At 39.9% G+C, this 17,865-nt stretch overlaps 3 protein-coding genes and 2 non-coding genes across 6 annotated transcripts; 2 read left to right on the forward strand and 3 right to left on the reverse strand.

Annotated features, from left to right (window-relative positions):
* Window positions 1-1,073: 1,073 nt before the first annotated feature.
* LOC136242248 (uncharacterized) lies at window positions 1,074-2,837 on the reverse strand. The gene has a single exon (XM_066033663.1). The coding sequence runs from the start codon at window positions 2,835-2,837 to the stop codon at window positions 1,074-1,076; it is 1,764 nt and encodes a 587-aa protein (XP_065889735.1).
* Window positions 2,838-2,986: 149 nt separating this feature from the next.
* On the reverse strand, window positions 2,987-3,967 carry LOC136242249 (uncharacterized). Its single transcript, XM_066033664.1, has one exon. It carries the CDS (start codon window positions 3,965-3,967, stop codon window positions 2,987-2,989), a length of 981 nt encoding a protein of 326 aa, XP_065889736.1.
* Window positions 3,968-4,410: 443 nt separating this feature from the next.
* On the forward strand, window positions 4,411-17,801 carry LOC136242717 (beta-1,3-N-acetylglucosaminyltransferase lunatic fringe-like). Of its 2 annotated transcripts, XM_066034166.1 has the most exons (13): window positions 4,411-4,563; window positions 7,361-7,534; window positions 8,292-8,641; window positions 9,580-9,643; window positions 9,702-9,744; window positions 10,591-10,671; window positions 11,294-11,444; window positions 12,197-12,238; window positions 13,387-13,475; window positions 16,530-16,594; window positions 17,086-17,180; window positions 17,546-17,607; window positions 17,659-17,801. In XM_066034166.1, exons 2-13 carry the CDS (start codon window positions 7,411-7,413, stop codon window positions 17,732-17,734), a joined length of 1,242 nt encoding a protein of 413 aa, XP_065890238.1. In that variant the 5' UTR covers window positions 4,411-4,563; window positions 7,361-7,410; the 3' UTR covers window positions 17,735-17,801. The 2 variants fall into 2 exon arrangements, with proteins under 2 accessions (XP_065890238.1, XP_065890239.1); XM_066034167.1 differs by lacking the exons at window positions 11,294-11,444; window positions 13,387-13,475.
* Trnat-agu (transfer RNA threonine (anticodon AGU)) lies at window positions 9,383-9,455 on the forward strand. Its single transcript has one exon. It is a non-coding gene; the product is annotated as a tRNA-Thr (tRNA).
* Window positions 14,871-14,957, reverse strand: Trnai-uau (transfer RNA isoleucine (anticodon UAU)). Its single transcript is given in 2 exon segments — window positions 14,871-14,906; window positions 14,920-14,957. It is a non-coding gene; the product is annotated as a tRNA-Ile (tRNA).
* Window positions 17,802-17,865: the final 64 nt, after the last annotated feature.

Here is a 17,865-nt window from a genome sequence, read left to right on the forward strand (position 1 = left end):
CTTCAGATGAGTTAGGGCTGCTGGCTATTGCTAACTACAGAGGGGCAGTTGCTGCAGGGTGGGAAGACAGATAATTATGCAAACCTGGTCGCCTCAGCTCACATTATGGCCTTCTTACTGGGTGCGCTTGAACCAGAGGGGGAATGGGTAATTATTGATGATCCAGATGTTACTTCCCTCAACGCTGCAGAAGTTTCATTCCTTGGGGACTTTGAAGCGATAGCTAGCTCAGGCTCCTTGATATGCGCGATGGGTGCTGTCAACCACTATGCTATCAACCACACGACGGGGCAGGGTCGTTTGCAAGGGTTTGCGCTAAAGGTTGCAAATGTTCTCTCCCTGGAGTACCCTTCCGAGCATACATCTTCCGCGAATGAAAAGAGAAAGTTGACCGAAGCAATGCTGTATGCAGCAGCTCACCCCATTGCAAAGCAGAACATGCTATATGTGCTTAGACCCAACCTGCCTGCTTTGACTGCTACCTGGATTTCTGGTGTGCCCAAACCTACAAAGGGAGTGGCAGATGAGTTCCTCAAGGTTCGCCTAGGTGGGGTGCCTGTGGGAGCTAGGAAGATATATGTGACCATTGAGGCCTGCGAGCGCATTGCCAGCAACGGGCTGCTATGCGCTATGCCCGGGGTTGGTTCTGTGGCTAAGATGAAGATAGTGCTTAGAAAGGTTGAAAGGAAGGGAGTGGCAGCTCATGTCGGGGCTACATATTACTTAAGCCACACGAAAGTCAAGCCCTACAATGCTGATCAGAACCGTGATGAGTTCCACAATGCTCAGATGTGTGCAGGTGCATACATGAAGATAGTTGCTCCTGGCAGCACTCTGGCCCAATCTCCCGCATTCACAAATGCAATAGATGAAGCTAATGCGGAGTTTGGTGACTGGGTGTCATAATTATGAACAGACTACTCAGTCCAAGGTTTCAACAGGCCTTGCAGGAGTGATCGGGAAGTATACTGCCGGTGTTGAGAACATCGAGGAGCTTGAGCAGCTGAGGGTAGACTATGACAACCTCCATGAGGATGATATCCTGAGTAGGAAAGCTGCAGCAAGGATGCTCATCAGAAGGGCTCGGGAAATATCCAAGGGTCTTTTAGTGCTTCCGGATGAGGAGGAAGATAGTGAGGACGAATTGGTGATGAACTTTCTGAGGTTAAAGCCTCTGACAGTATCTGCTTGGATCGTAAATACAGTTCATATGCGTCATCATCACAATCAGCACCAAAACTTACATCATCAACATACACTGACCTTAGAAACCTCTGTATAAATTCTGGGTGGACATCATTGTACTTCTCGAGATGGTGTCTGATGGTAGCATTTAAGAGGAAGGGACTTGATGATACACCGAAAACAACACGACTGAAACGGAAAGTCAGGACCTTGGGTGTTCTCTCATTGACACTATCCACCCACAGAAATCGGAGGGCATCTCTGTCCTTAGGGCAGACTGAAACCATTAAGAACGCCTTTTCAATGTCTGCAACTAGGGCCACCTTGTGAGACCGGAACCGTACAATAATGTCCATGATCTTCTGTCCAAACTTAGGGCCTGTATACAGACAATCATTCAATGCCGGACCGTCGGTTCTGGCTGAAGCATCATACACCACCCTGAGTTTGGTAGTCTCCTTGTCACTCCTAATGACAGCATGATGGGGTAGATAGTGCACTTGATGACTGGGGGCCTTGAGTTCATCCACTGGTTCAATAATTCCCCTACTTAATTGGTCCTTAATAACTGCATCATACTGACACAGTACACTGGGTGTATGTCTCAAACGTTTAAGCAACCCGCCTAACCTCTTTAGCGCAAGTTCATAATGATCTGGTAAAGTTGGGTGAGATTGCTTCCATGGGAGAGAGACCTCATACCTCCCATCTCGAAAGGTAATATCCTTCTGAAAGTCTTGATAAACAGATGGCTCGTTCTGCTTTACTCCGAGTGATTCCAAATCCCAAAACTTCTTAAGGGTACGGTCAAGTTCCTGTAAATTATCATCCACAGTGTACACATCCACTAACAAGGTGTGGGTGGTAACAAGATTCACGGGAGTCGCCGTACATAATAATCCGTGCACTGGACCAGATAACACCCACCCAAGTTTAGTATTAACTGCTACTGGGCCATCTGCTTCACGAAGGGTCTGTCCAGTAACTAGCTTCCAATAATGATCACACCCAATCAAGATGTCTATCTCCAAGCAATCCTCTTCGGAACAGTGGTCAGCAAGATCCAAGCGTGATAAGTATTGAAAGGTCTTGCTTGCATGTATCACAGGTTGACAGGAAAGAGGCTCACAGATTGAAGGCACTGACAGCAGAGAAAGCTCAATCATACTCTCATTCTTCGTGTAAAGTCCAATAGAGACCACATCACATAACTGTCTTTCACCCTTGCTGGAACCAAATGTATTAATTATCGACTCGGCTTGTCTTGGTCTCAGAGACAGAGCTTCCTTTAACTTGTCAGTGATGTACGATCTCTGGCTTCCACTGTCAAAGATTAACCGTACATTCCTTGTGCCTTGTGGGTGATCAGGTCTAAAAACCTGGGCTTTAGCAGTTTGCAACAAGACTGGTGTTTTTAAACTTCCACGATAAAGTGAAGCTGTGTCTGATGTGAAGTTGGATGTTGAATTACCGGAGGGCGGGGCTGTCTGAGGTGCTGGGGGATTTCCTGCCCGGTCATGTGTAGTCAGGCCTGAATCGACAGGGGCCTTAGGTACCCGGTTTATAGGTCGTGATGTTTCAGAGCAGATGCTGACATGGTGTCTGCCATTACAATTGCTACACCTTAAATGTGATCGGCAGTCACGGCTCATATGATACTTCTTCAGGCACACAAAGCACCTGCCTGATCTTCTAAGCACAAGTTTTCGTTCAGCCACGTCTGATACTGTTGAACATGAAGCCGAAGCATGTGATTGGCGACAAAAACAGCAACTAACTATTGAAGCTCCACCTCCTGCCATCAGTGCAGCAGTAGTAGGAGGGGGTGCTCTAACTGGCATCTTGTTAAACTTTGCATTAGTGCCGGATGTTCTCTCTCTCTAGCTTCTATCTCTCCTTCAATAATCCTCATCAATTCATCCAACTCCCACTGTCTGTCCTTCACTTCACGGCTAACAATGAGGCGTAGCTCAGGAGGAAATTTGTTCATGAGCACAGACGACAAAAGGCTGCCGTAAGAATCTGATTCTATACCCAAGGCCTTCAAGCCTCTAACCTGTGCTTCAATTGAGTCATACAACTGATGGAGAGCCTTAATGTTATTCTGTGAAGCGACAGCATCAACATTTATCAAAGTGTCCATGTGCTTGGCGATTATCTGCTTCTTGTCGCCAAAATGCTTCTGCAATATAGCAATAGCTCCATCGTAGTTTGTAGCTGTGATTCTCAAACCGGATATTGCCTCAGCTGCTGATCCTTCCACCAAGGAGTTCAAATATGCGAACTTATCGATTGAAGACAAATCCGAATTCTGATGTACTGAGGATTCAAAGGAATCCCAGAACGTGGACCATTTGGTCAAGTCACCATTAAACCTTTTAAATGACAATTTTGGTAACTTAACTCGGGTTGCTGCAGTTGGAAGAGTAGGTGGTGGTGGTGGTGGTGTGACAATGGATGAGTGCCCCCTTACTGGTACTTCCTTTGCTGTAATTGCACTTGTTGCATCAATGATTGCCCTCTGTACCTTCTCTTTAAAGACATCGGCCTGTCCAATTTCATTTTCTACATCAGTTTCGTCCACCTCATCAAGAATATCAGCATCAAGCTGTTTCACAGTATCTAGCTTTTCTTCAAGCGCCGCCTTACATTGTTTAAGCTTAGTCAAGGTTGACTCCGGGTTGTCCGGGTGTTCTATCGCATCGAGTACATGTGTGACCATTCTAGTGGCTGACGCTCGATGGCCTCCACGGATTTTCTTCTTACGAGCTAATTTCGCCATGGCTTCTCACAGCTGTACAATTTATTAATAATCTCTACACACTGTTAATTCCACAATATCAATCACGAAACCAGTAGAATTCTAATTGACGCCCACCTCAAATCTAGATAAACGAAAAACAGCACACAAATAACCGTTCGGATGAAAAGAATTTGCTCGCCTTCCGGGGTACCGTTCGCCCGGTACCAAGGATTTTGCGTTTCTGGTTAGAAATTTCAACGGCGAGTTCTGGCAGTATCCACTTCAAAGACGTTGAACGGTATCCGTTGGTCGCTGGTTCGCTGGTAAGGCTCGAAGGACCATGTAAAATACACTAAGAATCGTTCTAGGGGCTTCACTACTGGTTCGCGTCTAACACGAGGTTCAACAACTGTTCATCACGCGATGTCAACCAAAACACCACGTGATACATTACATAATCCCTATAGATATCCTACAGCGAATACTGAAAAAAAATCTCAAGTCGCAGCGAGCCGTTTGCGGCTTGAAAATTGGAGTATATGGGCGCTAGAAGCCTGGTTAAAAGGCCCGTCTAATTAAACAAGCGCTACTTAAGTGGATCTGTGGATGGATTCGAGCGGAGTAGAAATCGGTTGGTGAGTAGATTTTTATGCAACGCACTAGCGAAACTATAGGGGTATTGAGTGTCAATATATTAAGGGTTTCCAGGTGATCAGTGCCGAAGTCCAATGAAGTACTTCGTTAGTGAAGTAGTCACGAAGTGCGGGCAAGTCAGGCACCACTATAGCCTAAATATTTCGAGGGAGAAAATTTTCGCTGATTTCGAGTAGTCTGGCGTGGCCGCCCTTTCTCTGTGTGTGTGTGTGAGTTCGGGGGGGGGGGGGGGGCAAAATTTTATCCTTGAAATATTTAGACCTTGGAAAATCTTTAATATTTTGTTGATTTCTTGCCTACACGTGGGAATCTAGAAAAATTGTTGTCAACAGGTTGGACTAAGGCCGGACTAAAATAAATAGTCCTGGTGACAGTGAGCCACTATTGTAATGCAAATATGCCTGACTGCAGAATGGGAAACAGAATTTATTTGCGGTGGCGTTCACAGCCATATGCAAAATAAAATAGTTAAGGCCTCATAAACTTTTGTCCTGTACTCAAAATAGCAGTGTGGGAGGGCAGATTTTTACTAGACTGCTCTAGCAATGTACCAACCATAAAAGGGCCTTTAACCACCAGTGGTGTAAAAAATCCTTGATAACAATGATGCAGGCAGGATGAGAAACTAACAATTAAATTTATATGGCCTAACCACTACATACATGTGATCAGTGTTAGACATCCTCTTCAGGGGCGTACCGAAGGGGGTTTCCAGGGGTTTCAGGAAACCCCTTTGGATTTTACACACCACTTGAAACATTAAGAAATTGAAACTTCAGGGTTCCAGAATCTGGAATCTATTATGGAACAGGACACATTCAAATTATTTTCACTTTATAGCATTGTTCTGAATTATGATTTTGGTGAAAAGATCGAGGTACTCTAATAAAGTAGTCGGGCAATATAAACTACTCTAATATAACAGTCACTTAGCTGTAGTGGAAACCCCTTTTCAAAATTCCTGTGTACGCCCCTGCTCTTGTATGACTAATCTCAGACAGTCAGGATAGCTACTGGTGAGGTTAATTAAAAACAAGTTTTCTCAACATAAATCATATTTTTTGCAAAGAATGCTTTAGTTACCAAAACAGCCAAGCTGTGAAAAAAGGATGTAGCCCTCCAAAAAGGCCCAGGTGAAAAAGAAAGGTGGCGGCCAAGGAATGGCTGCAATGATGCTAATACCAATCATTTTAATGGGTGCTAAAGTGATTGGCATTAACATCATCACAGCCATTTCTTGGTCGCCACCTTTGATTTCACAACTTCTTCACCCTGACCTTTTTGGAGGGCTGCAACCTTTCTTCACAGCTTGGCTGCTTAACCCAATACTGAGGAAGTTTCCACAGCAAAAATGTTTAATTGCCTTTCAGGCACTATTGAGCTACGGATACTTGAAAACAGCGCTAGCATTTTCTTGGTTCCATAAAACGAATTGTAAAATACACACTTGTCTGTCATGTGCCTGCACTGGCTGTACTTGGCCGCACAGCACACTACTGTATGCGTGTCTTAAAATAGCCTGTTGTAGTGCTGTAATAGAACACACATTTTACTGAGCTACAACCTACATAGAATGTTCTAGAAGTTCCACTGGTAGATCTACGAGATTATCATTCTAGTGTACTAAACTATAAGGCAGAAATTAAGTGAGGTGAGCTCACAGCAGGTAGAAGGTTTGGGCTTATAGGTGTGGAGGATCCCTGAAGAGAAAATTTTCTGCATGTTTTTTTACTTCTTGGTGACTGTTCTATTAGAGTATCTCGATCACACTTGTTTCACATGTTTGCTTTTTGCTTTATATCTCCTTAGCTATTACTCTCAGTACCAAAAGGTTTGCACTACGATAGTTACTTCATGTACAAACCGATTTCCAAGATGTTCCGAAAAGCATATTACCTTGTAGTAGGGCTGAGCAATACTGCCATTTTAGTATCACGATCGATACTAAAGTGACTATTCACAATACTGAATAGTTCACAGTACGTCAATGGGTATTGCTCAGCATTCCTGCAGGAAGTCTTTAAAGGTAGTATCAAACTGGGCAATTGGAAACAGTGGAACTGGAAACGGAAAGTGGAAATGGAAAATGGTCAAATCATCATATAAATGTACCCTAGAGTAAAATCCTTGTTTAGTGGCCACCTCTTAAAGACCACCTTCTTACAAAGACCACATTGTAATTACCAAAGATGGATAAGGCATACTTAATGACCCTATAAATACGACCACTTTGTGGTCACCTTTTATAAGACTACCTCTTCACATTGTAATAATAGCTAAGTTCCAAACATCTATTTCATGGCTTTATCAAAATGTGAATCCTAGAGTAAAACCCTCACTTAGAGGTAACTCCTTCACCTTTTGCAAAGACCACCTCTGTACAAAGACCATGTGTAATTAGGTTCTAAAGATAGCTAAGATATACTTGATGGTCTAATTGATTAGACCACTTCATGGTCTCCTTTTATAAGGAACACCTATTTACAAAGACCACCTCTGTAAATGGGGTTGTTTGGTAATATTGATAAGCTTCAAACGTGTATTTCTTGACCCATACAAAGAGGTCAATGTCATCTTCCATACTTTGGTACACACTTCACTCAAGTAATCCTGGCTATCTGTTTTGTGTGTTTTGTATTGCATGTGTTACTGGTGTGTGTGTGTATGTGGCTACCACTTGTCTGTGTTAGGTTTCAACAGTATCGTTATTTGTTGATGTTATAGTTGCTGAGTAAAGTTTATTATTCATGTACATATTATCTGTGTGTATCATTTTAGGGTGTGACAGAAAGATAACAGTTTCAAATCCCCTTTTTGTGCGATTCGTGATGAGGTCTAGCATACCCAGCTCATATCGCAGAACTTGCTTCATGGTTGTACTCATCAGTTTGTGTGTAACTGTAGTATGGTGGTACAATGTTAAGAGAATTGGAGTGTCCTCTTCAGTTGATGGTGAGTAAAGTTGCTTTGTGTGTATGCGTGCGTGCATGTATGTGTGTGTGTGTGCGTGCGTGCGTGTGCGTGTGTGTGTGTGTGTTAGGCAACATTACCAAGTGGCTAGAGCATCAGCCTGGTAATTGAAAGGTTCCAGGTTAAATTCTTGGTTATGCCACTTTGATGTTGTTGTTTCCTAGAGCAAGAAACTCACATTGCTCCACTCTACCCAGCTGTTAAAATGGAGACCTGGTGGCCTGGTGCCAACTGGGGAAGCAGCCCACCCAGCTGTAATGTCAATGGATACCTGGGGAAGCAAATGCTCAACTGTCCATGTCTCATATAGCAGTTGAAGGTCCAGGTGGGACTTTGGGTGCCCGCACCTTCACCTGTGGGACATGGTACAGCCTCCTGTGGGTTACTAGTCCTGCCCCAGGAGGGTTTGCCTGTGCTGACTCATAGCACCTGAGTAGTGCACAGGTGTCCCAGTGCTGGTTCACTGGGTTGGCATGACCACGCTAGCGGCAGCCAAAGGCTTTTTCCTTTGTCTGTCTGTGTGCATGTGTGTGTGTCTACGTTGTATAAATAATCGAACAGAGCTCTGTATACAAATGGACTTAATTTATTAAATATTTGTGTAGTCTCATCCTCGAAGACCTTTTTATCAATTAGAGATTATATCACCCCTTTCTAGTGCCACCCTGGAGTAAAGGGTCTACTTGGATGAGACTATAGTCTATAACTGTACAATACTATTTTTTTGGTTTCTATGTAGACAACTATCGTGGAAGAAATATACTGTCAGGACAACAAACTGCACAGGAAGTGTCAGGAAAACAGGAAGTGTCAGGAAAACAAACTGCACAGGAAGTGTCAGGAAAACAAATTGCACAGGAAGTGTCAGGAAAACAGGAAGTGTCAGGAAAACAAATTGCACAGGAAGTGTCAGGAAAACAAATTGCACAGGAAAAAGAAGCGTTGACAATTTTTAACAAAAATCTTGAAGAAGTTCACACTGGTTATGGTAGTAACATATTCTTCTCAGTGAAGACTTGTAACAAGCTGTACAGAAACAGACTCTTCTACCAAATGCTGACCTGGTTTCAGGCTGTAGATAAAAACAAAGTATGTATGAATAATGTATATACTCTTTGTATATCCAGCTGTGTGTGAGTTACTAGTGTGGACACTTGAAAATGGGAGGACCTGATATTGTATGTACACTAAACATTGTTCTCCCATTATGATAAATATATACTGGACATTTTGATGGATAACACGTCCCATTGTTTGGTTGGAAGTCCAGAACACTTTTTAAATATGTGAAATATTGTTCACTGCGAGTTAATAAAACCAACCGATGCACATTGTAACGTTGTCTAACATGACATTCTGCATTAGAGCACTCTGTGCTTCTGCTTAAACAATAAAATGGCTCCATAAGGATGTCTGAACCTATATATATATAGCATACGTAAAGTGTTACATTGGTCACAAATTGTCCACCTGTACTATTAAAACTCAATTTTAGCAGAACCTTGTAAGCTAGCATCAGGAGTCCATAAGCACTGCAAGGCATAAACACAAGCCTTGCAGCAAGGCATGGCTGTGCTAAGACTAATGGAAGCTTGTGATACTTCATGGGGGAACATGAGAAGGTATGGACTCAAGCATAAGTAGCACTGTTGTAACTAGACATCGGTACACAGACAAATGTAAACAAATACTTTCCGGGTAATGGGTTGATATTTAAATCAGAGCTTCCTATAGTGATTTTCTCTATATTCCACTGCATGCAACCTTAATGTAAGTGTACAGCATTCAAGATATCTATATATGATTCAAAAATACATACAACAATTGTGAGCCCTTGTAGCTCAGTGGTTAGAGCACTGGTCTAGTAAACCAGGGGTCAAGAGTTCAATTCTCTTCTGGGGCTTTATCTTTTGCTTTCATGGCTCCAAACATTCTAGCACATATTAAGTGACTTAGGAAGTGACCTAGTGTATACATAGTTTACTGAAAATTAAATATCAAATACACATATTATTATTCTGTGATAGTTATCAATTGTTAGTGATGATCCCAATGCAGCTGTTGATGATGTTGCCCTCATCAAAAAATCAGGTACTTTCAGACCTCTGTTTTTGCTGCATGTATATCATTATCTCTTTGATGTACGTAGGGTTTAATTTGTTGCTGTCAAACTGTGAGCCATCACATGATCTGTAAGCCTTTGATAATCTGTGCATACGTGTGTGTGTGTGTGTGTGCGCATGCACGTGCAAGTGTGTTGAGACACGACACAGCCCCCATGGGCCACCAGCCCCACACCAGGAGGACCTGCCTACACTGATCCATAGCACCCAAGCAGTGCAAGCACACAGATGCCCCAGCACCACTCAAACATTTCTAAATGCTGTCACACAAGTTATAAGTGCAAGACATGTACATCAGTTGGACATGGTGTGGCGTAATTATAGCTAATTAATTTAGTTATAATGCACATTATGAAAACTATAGGAGATGCATTTCCTGTGCCTTACACATAATATGTGATCGTGTGTGATACCTAAGTTTTGAGTTTGTCAGTTAGAAATATAGCACAAGTATCTATGTGGATTTTGAGGCCATGTATAGGGTTGCTAGGCAGGTATTGAATTGTCTTGGAACATGATGCAGTGTCAACAAATTAAAGCATGGAGCACTTTCTCAACCTACAATCACGTTTAAGATAATCTTGTACAATGAATATCAGTATCCAGTACTTGAATTAGTCTTTCACTGTTTTGAATGATTTGCTATTGTTACAGATTTTGTGCAGGTTTTAAAAACCATTGGTATAAGATTTTATTGTGTGTAGGTATCACGTACATATATGACCTTTATTTATGACCTGGAAATAATTGCATTGTTTAAATTCATTGCCATGCTAATGTTACAAAAAGACTTTAGAATTACTGTTAATGTTGTGGAGGATCAAAATTATATTTAGTTTTTTGTTAACAATAATTATGTTTAAGATGCTACAAAAAGTATTGTTTACACTACTATATATGGTGTGTGTCCTTTAGGTATAGTTTGTGCTGTAAATCTGCTACAGAGTTCTCCATGTACTACAGAGAATTAGACAAACACAAAAATGAGGAAGACAAGTATGTTACGTATATAACTGGAAACTTCATTAATCTTACATTCCCGATTGGCAGAGTATACTGTAGTCATCTTACGTGGTTTCTTAAGTCCTATATTTGGCAAGATGCTTGCAGCTACATAGCTTGTGGCGTTACTCACCTCCAAGTTTTTCCTTGGTAGCTGTTTTTTTTTTTGGTAAAAATTTGGGGATTTTGTTTGTGGTCAAGGTTAACACGAGTTATGGTTGAAATGTAGCATTACATGTTCCTGTCTCCTCTATCATGTTGCTGTCTCCTCCATTTTATTTACTACTGATAGACTCCATGCACAGCTTGATATGGCTCTCCTTTAATGCACAAGAAAGGTAAATAATCCTCACTAACTTGGTTAGTTATAACTGGGAGCTTTTGCTATTGTCAGCAACAATAGTTAAGTTTTTTTTTGCAGTTTTTTTTTGTAGTTGGGGCAAATCACAAGTTGTATCATTATCAAGATGTCTTGGTTTTCAGGCAAGTAGCTACTTTGGGGCCTGAACTAAGTGTCATGTGTATTATAGGTATATCCTTGTTCTGAGTGTAATGTGCATGTTGACAGACCTGTGCCACTCCATATATAACGGCCACTCTATGTCTTCTGTTTCAGGTATCAATGGTACTGTCACTTTGATGATGACATGTACGTGAACATCCCTGCCCTGGGGAAGCTGTTAGAGCAATACGATCCACATCAGCCGCACTATATTGGTAGATGGCCGAAAGAAGTTTGGGGACCAATGTCTGGAAGTCATGCAGGCGTATGTTAACATGTACAGTTCTGTATAGAGTGTGAGCATTAAATAGAAAATGCTTGGCAGTGTGACCTGTGATTTAATTGGTATAATTTGGTAAATTTCTGTTGTACCACCATAAATGATGCTAGTTTGGCAAATACTAGAATTGAACCAAATACAGTTGCATTGCATGGACAGTGTTTTTGGCTTTGAAGGCTTCTGTATTTACTATAGTTTTCTCCAATGTGAGTCTAGGTAAGCTTCTCTGTAATTAGGGATGTGTAATGTAGGGGTAATACCAGACCAGTCACCATATACAATCTTATAGTATGGTTTGGATTTTCCTACCCACCCTGCAAAGCCTTCCAACGAAGTTTTTCTACTAATTGATTAACTAAATAACTGATGTCTTCACCCAATTTTAAGGCTACAGACTTGATTTCTTCACTGTTCGACATCACTTAGGCCTGAGATGTGCCTTTTTGCCAAATACAGCAACTTTTTATTTTATTGTTCTCTACTCAAACATTTCTAATTTTTCCATGAACATTTTTATGTTAGCCTATCAGTAGATTGATAGTAAATCTCTTAGATACTGGAATAGTTCAGTGTTATACAGTAGGTCAGTACATCTCTAGTTGTGAACTGGACTTTGCTGCCAAGCTTTTTATACTCTTACACTTCTGCTCTTCTGTAATACATGTGTGATAGAGTAATAAGAAAAGGTTACACCACATAGTACATGTATTTAATTGTATTCTTTTGTGTTTATAAAGCTCAATCAGAAGGAATTTGATAATGTTGCCAGCTTCAATTACGTAAGTCGGAGTTCTGTGTATTTGTACATGTTTGACGCCATACTTGAGAACAGTTGTGTACTGTTAGTAGAGTGGCTAAGCAAAATAATTGTTTACTTCTTAATTCATACTATTTCATATTAGATACGGTGCCATTAAAATTACCAATCATATCATGCTCAGAGAACTTGACAAGTGAACTCAGTAGAAATTGTATTGGGAAGCCATAAAGTGTTCAATAATGAAACTTTGCATCTGCATAGACAAGCAAGGGATTGTCATATCCAAAAGTTGATCAAGGGAGGTGTCCATCCAGATCATTCATTAGCTTGCCATGTAAAAAGCAAGGAGAGTCACAGTATATGAAGCCATAGATGTGCAATGGATTGTGCCTGTTCTTTTAATACTGAAATATTGGCTTCATTTAAAACAGTTTATTTTATCACATTTTAGATTTTTTGATTGCACCTGTAAATTTGAAACACTCATGTGATTTAAGTAAAAACAAATGTACTTGTATGGTTTTCTAACCAGCTAGAAATGGGCTTTTAACCTAGTTTATAAAAGTTTCAAAATGTGCCCTAAGGCAATGATTTTAGCATGGCATTGTATCTCAAATGATTTAGTATACCTTACTCAACTTCCACAGACAATTTGGTGTTTTTGTCACAAAGTGAACGATTTCATCACAATTTGTTGCTTAGGCCACTATGTGTACATGAGAATCATATAAAGGAACTCTATTTTGCTATTGTGTGATAGTTGAGATGTTGATCATGCATCACCAAACATCTTGTGATTTCTCAGCATGTTTTTCTAATACACCAACTGTAGGATCAACATATCACACCTCTCAGCTAGAGTCCTTTCTCAATCACCCCCAGTGGCTTTCCTATTAAAGAAGCAAGTGTGACATCATTCAAACTTCTTGTAAATGTGACAAAAGCTTTTCAAAATATCAACGCTAATTCCAAGCACCGTGTTTGATTTCAAGCACCATGTTGGCTTCACAATCACATGTGTCATAGGACACTTGTTGAACGTGTATGAAAAGTACAAATAGTGGAACACTCTAACAGAACAGTCGGGCTGTGTTATGAGGTTATTTGTGTGAATGATACATATAATTATTGGCGGTTTTCATTTTTGCTAAATTAATTTCACTGTAGACTGTTAGAAGACGTTTGTATTGGTATGCAGGTGGCTGTGGCTATTGTTTGAGCCATGCTGTTATGATGGAAGCCCGTCATATTCTACTGTAAGTACAAGTGTGATGTGTGTGCATGTATTATGCATATGTGTCTAGTTGTGTAAGTGTGTGTGGTGTGTGTGTGTGTGTGTGTGTGTGTGTGTGTGTGTGTGTGTGTTAGCATGAGTGTGTCTGTGTGTTTGCGTTTAATTGTGTGCATTGTGAAGTATAGTGTAGTGCAGTGTAGTGTGGTGTGTGTGTACATGCGTGCATGTTGTGTGATACATACACATGAGCACGTGTATTACTGTTCTGAATTTTAATAGGATTGGCCTTTCATTGCAAAGCCTCATATGTATGTGCTTATATGCAACTGTTCAGTTCTATAGAATATAATGTATGCAGTACACTGACTTGACCACCGCTACCTAATAAGGTTAAGGACAAATTAATCTTATATTTCACGGATGTGAAGGATCAGTGCTAGCAAACCCAAAAACATAAATAAAAATCTCTTTAACCCTTAAACGCGCATGAAACTTTTAAGGAATTAGTCCTGAATGCGCACAGAACATTTATGGAATGCGTGTTTACACAAAACAAACTTATATGGTGAGGTAAGACAGCCTTTCCTAAATCTATTAGCCTAAAACCATATATCAATAGAAAGCTTATTCATTGGTCTACTTGGGGAAGGCTAAATAACCACTGTAACAACAATGGCTTACTTGTGATAAAGCGAAGAAGATCGATGTCTCACTTTATCGCAACGTCACATTCTTCGCTTCAATCGTAGTTTCGATTGTGGGTTTAGTCACGTTAGCTATATATGGCCTGATTCGCCATTGAATGGCCATTCGAATAGTACTTGTTTGAAGCAAATCGGACCAACTGTCAAGGAGTTATGGATCATTTTCTAAAGGTAGGTAATATATTTTTTGTGGTTAGTTGTTGAAAATTATTTTCACGGCGATTTTTGGTCTTATGCTTTGGTCGTAGGGTAAACCCCTAGGTATCATTTTAATGCTTATTACATCACGAGTAGAATGGCACAAGTTACAAAACCATATGGTAAACGCTTCAAAAGTTACAGCGCTTTGTTTACAACCATGCGTAAAAACCTACATATAGGCTTATGCGTTTTCAAGACCATGCGTAATCTGCCTATATATAGGCTTATGCGCGTTTAAGGGTTAAAAGAGTGTTAATATGGCTGTAGACATTGTGTAAGCAATCATAGGGAAGCTCCTTCACCTGGCTCAACTTGTGTATCAAGATACTCTAATACAGCAGTCACATATGTTACAGATCAAACATAAGGAGCTTTAGTGAGATGCACTTTTATGACCTACCAGTATGTGAAATCTTTTGAAAACTTACACTATCTTTCATGGTGAGTGCAGAGAAAGAGTCTTCAAGAGTTATGCAAAACGTATGTTTGAAAAACATGAAGCAAAAAAATACTTCCCCAGGGGAGGCTTGAACTCCCGACCTTCGCATATCTGATACTGTTTATAAGTACGACGCGCTAACCAACTGCGCCACTGGGGAACTGGTGGTTGTCATAGCTTTAAAACCAGTTTTATAATTAATAATTACTTATATTTTGTTCAGAAATAAGCTCTTCAATACCATTGACGGCCTTGATACTGCAGGTGATGTAAATGTACTGTGCTAGCAGTACTGTAGTTTGGAAGCCTTTTAGGAAAGGGTATATGTTGCTGACAGATGTACATTTGATAAAAACATGTTGGCTGTTTCAACTAGATGATATAAAGTGCAATTTCTTGTTGAAGCTGTTATTTAACAATGACATGGTACTAAAACTAATAGGTATTAACATCACTAGAGCCATTTATTGACTGCCACCTTATCCCAGACATTTTAAAGGCTACACTCTTTGTACATCACAGCCTCAGTGCGACTGATCATTAGGTCATACCAAATTAATTTCTAATAGGGCTGAAACGATCATGGTTTTTTAGTCTCTAGAGGTAGCGATCGAGTACTCATGAATACTAGCTACTTTTAGTCATACCCATTTGACAAGTTTTGTACCAACCTTAAACAGTTTACAGCTTTTCAAGTAACAACAATGATACACACACTGTATTAAAGTACTGATGCTATTGTCCCTGACAAAACATTATGCCAATCAAAACTCTACAGCCTCCATTGTGTCACTCCCTGATGACAAATACATCATGTGAGCTGGGTAATGTGATCTTAACGAGTACTCGAGTACCAATTTTACTATCCGAGTACCAAAATCCTTACCGAGTACTCTCCGAGTATTAGTATTTGCTTCAGCCCTAATTTCTAATTATTTTTTACCCTCTCATAGAAATCAGGCAGGTCGAAAAATTAAAAAGTAATCAAATTTCAGCTATACTTGTCTAAAAGAAGGTTGGGAGCACTTTAGGTACCATTTGAAATATTTATCTTATAATTGCCTAGTTTGTTTGGAATTTCACATGAACTTTAGCAGTCACACTACAAAGCCAGTAAACGATGGGCTGACCTGATTTTCATTTAATCAGTTCTTAAATTTCTTGCTTTGGGTAAGTAACCATTGTTTGTAAAAACATTTTAGTTTTTATAATCTATAAAACACTGTTTCACACGCCATTATAACAAGGTATGTATATACATTTTTCACACATTTTATTTTATCCCATTTTTTTCTTTAATGGTGCTTTAATCAATTCTGACCTCTTGTAGTCTCTAACCAGAGAAGGTATGACACACTCACATGAGCTAATATATAGGATTTGTATAAAGCTGTGTTATAAACATATTAGGTACCGATCGAAAGCTTTGTTTATGCATAATTTAGTGATGTTGTGAATCCCAGTGTTTTGATATTAGTATACAAACATATTGGAGATTTTACTGCACATAACGGAAGACAAATGACAACAATGGAATAGGATAGCACTGGAAACTGTATACAAGATGCTCCATACACTATAAAGCCAGATTAAGCAGTAGTCAAACTTAAACTTTTGATACTGCTTAACCAACATGTGTCGTACCTTCTCTGATTTAAAGTTTAGTATAGGATTTTTGTATTGGAAATATAATCCCACTAATGTAGTAAGTGAACATATATTGTTTGTACAGTGGTGATGTCAATTACTGCAAAGTAACTTTAAACACTGATGATGTTTCTGTGGGAATTGTTGTAGGTAAGCTCTTATTTATGCCTTTACCACTGTCTCTGTATTTTTGTTTGTTATACATACAGGCAAAAGGGATTTGCCTGATATATATGCCCAAAGCCTGAGGGCACAGCCCAAGGACTGCGAGCATACATATCAGGCTAATTCCAAGAAGGCAGTCAATAATAGACAGATACTTAGAGCAAGAGTTCATGTATTTTTATATTATGAACTCTTGCTTAGATTAAAAGGATGAAAATCCATTGCTTCTGTAGGATACTAGAGTTTGGCACTCAACTGGACATTGGGTAGCCTGCAGATTGAATCGTGGGGTTGGAGGGAGTATCTTGGCCCATTTTCTGTTTCACCTTATTAGCTAAGTTAAGTAATTTGTTTATTGTCCATGTCCTACCTTCAGTATTAGGTAATCCTAATTGCAACTCTATTGATTACAATGTTTAATGGTATTGTTGTTCATTATGTATGTTACCAACGGAATGTGTGTATGTGCTTTATAGGTGCAATACTGGGAATTAATCTCACTGACATTGACGAGATTCATAGCCAGCGTGAGGATCTAAGCAATTCCAGCTTGGAACAGACTATGAACTATGTGTGTGTGCGTGTGCGTGCGTGCGTGCGTGTATGTGTGTTTGTGTGTTTGTGTGTATATAGTGTGCGTGCGTGCGTGTGTGAGTGCTTATGTGTGTACATACAGACATGCAACATACATACAACAGGATGATTATTCAATAGAAACAACATGTGGATGTGCTGACCCCATAGTTGGCTGTACATATCAGGCAGTGCAAGGTTTTGTTTAACCTTTGTTTACACAAATTTGTTAGTATAGGAGAATCGTGGACTGTGTATGTGTTTGCTAATAATTCTGATGTCATGTGACAATTCTGTATTCTTCTTTCAAGCTCTTAACAATTACACTTACACATTTGATAGTGTATCTCTGTGTGTTTATAGGTTACTGTAAGTGCAAATGAACAAGTTAATTTAAAAACTCCTTTTTCAGATGACAAGTACAGGTAGGTGACATACATAGTTAATACTGTTATTCCTTTTTCATATTTTTGTAGATTTATGGCATTACACTGTCTGTTGTACCCCAGTGTGTCATGGTGCCAAAATCAGAAAATTGTTACGCAAACATAACATACATAACTACATGTATAGTATATACTACAGTTGTATAATTTCAGATCAGTAACTTATTTTACAACAGTGTGACCTCATTAATGTAGAATTAATGTAGAAGGGACAAGATCTTGTAGGTGTGTCAGTAA

This window comes from Dysidea avara, chromosome 13, assembly GCF_963678975.1.
Source record: "Dysidea avara chromosome 13, odDysAvar1.4, whole genome shotgun sequence".
Taxonomy (NCBI): domain Eukaryota; kingdom Metazoa; phylum Porifera; class Demospongiae; order Dictyoceratida; family Dysideidae; genus Dysidea; species Dysidea avara.

Bases quoted from the DNA above. Each gene is read 5' to 3' on its own strand.
- LOC136242248 (XM_066033663.1), bottom strand. From the start codon at position 2,837: ATGAGCCGTGACTGCCGATCACATTTAAGGTGTAGCAATTGTAATGGC.
- LOC136242249 (XM_066033664.1), bottom strand. From the start codon at position 3,967: ATGGCGAAATTAGCTCGTAAGAAGAAAATCCGTGGAGGCCATCGAGCG.
- LOC136242717 (XM_066034166.1), top strand. From the start codon at position 7,411: ATGAGGTCTAGCATACCCAGCTCATATCGCAGAACTTGCTTCATGGTT. The intron at 7,535-8,291 runs GTGAGTAAAGTT...GTTTCTATGTAG, and splicing joins AGTGTCCTCTTCAGTTGATG to ACAACTATCGTGGAAGAAAT. The intron at 9,644-9,701 runs GTACTTTCAGAC...TGATGTACGTAG, and splicing joins TGCCCTCATCAAAAAATCAG to GGTTTAATTTGTTGCTGTCA.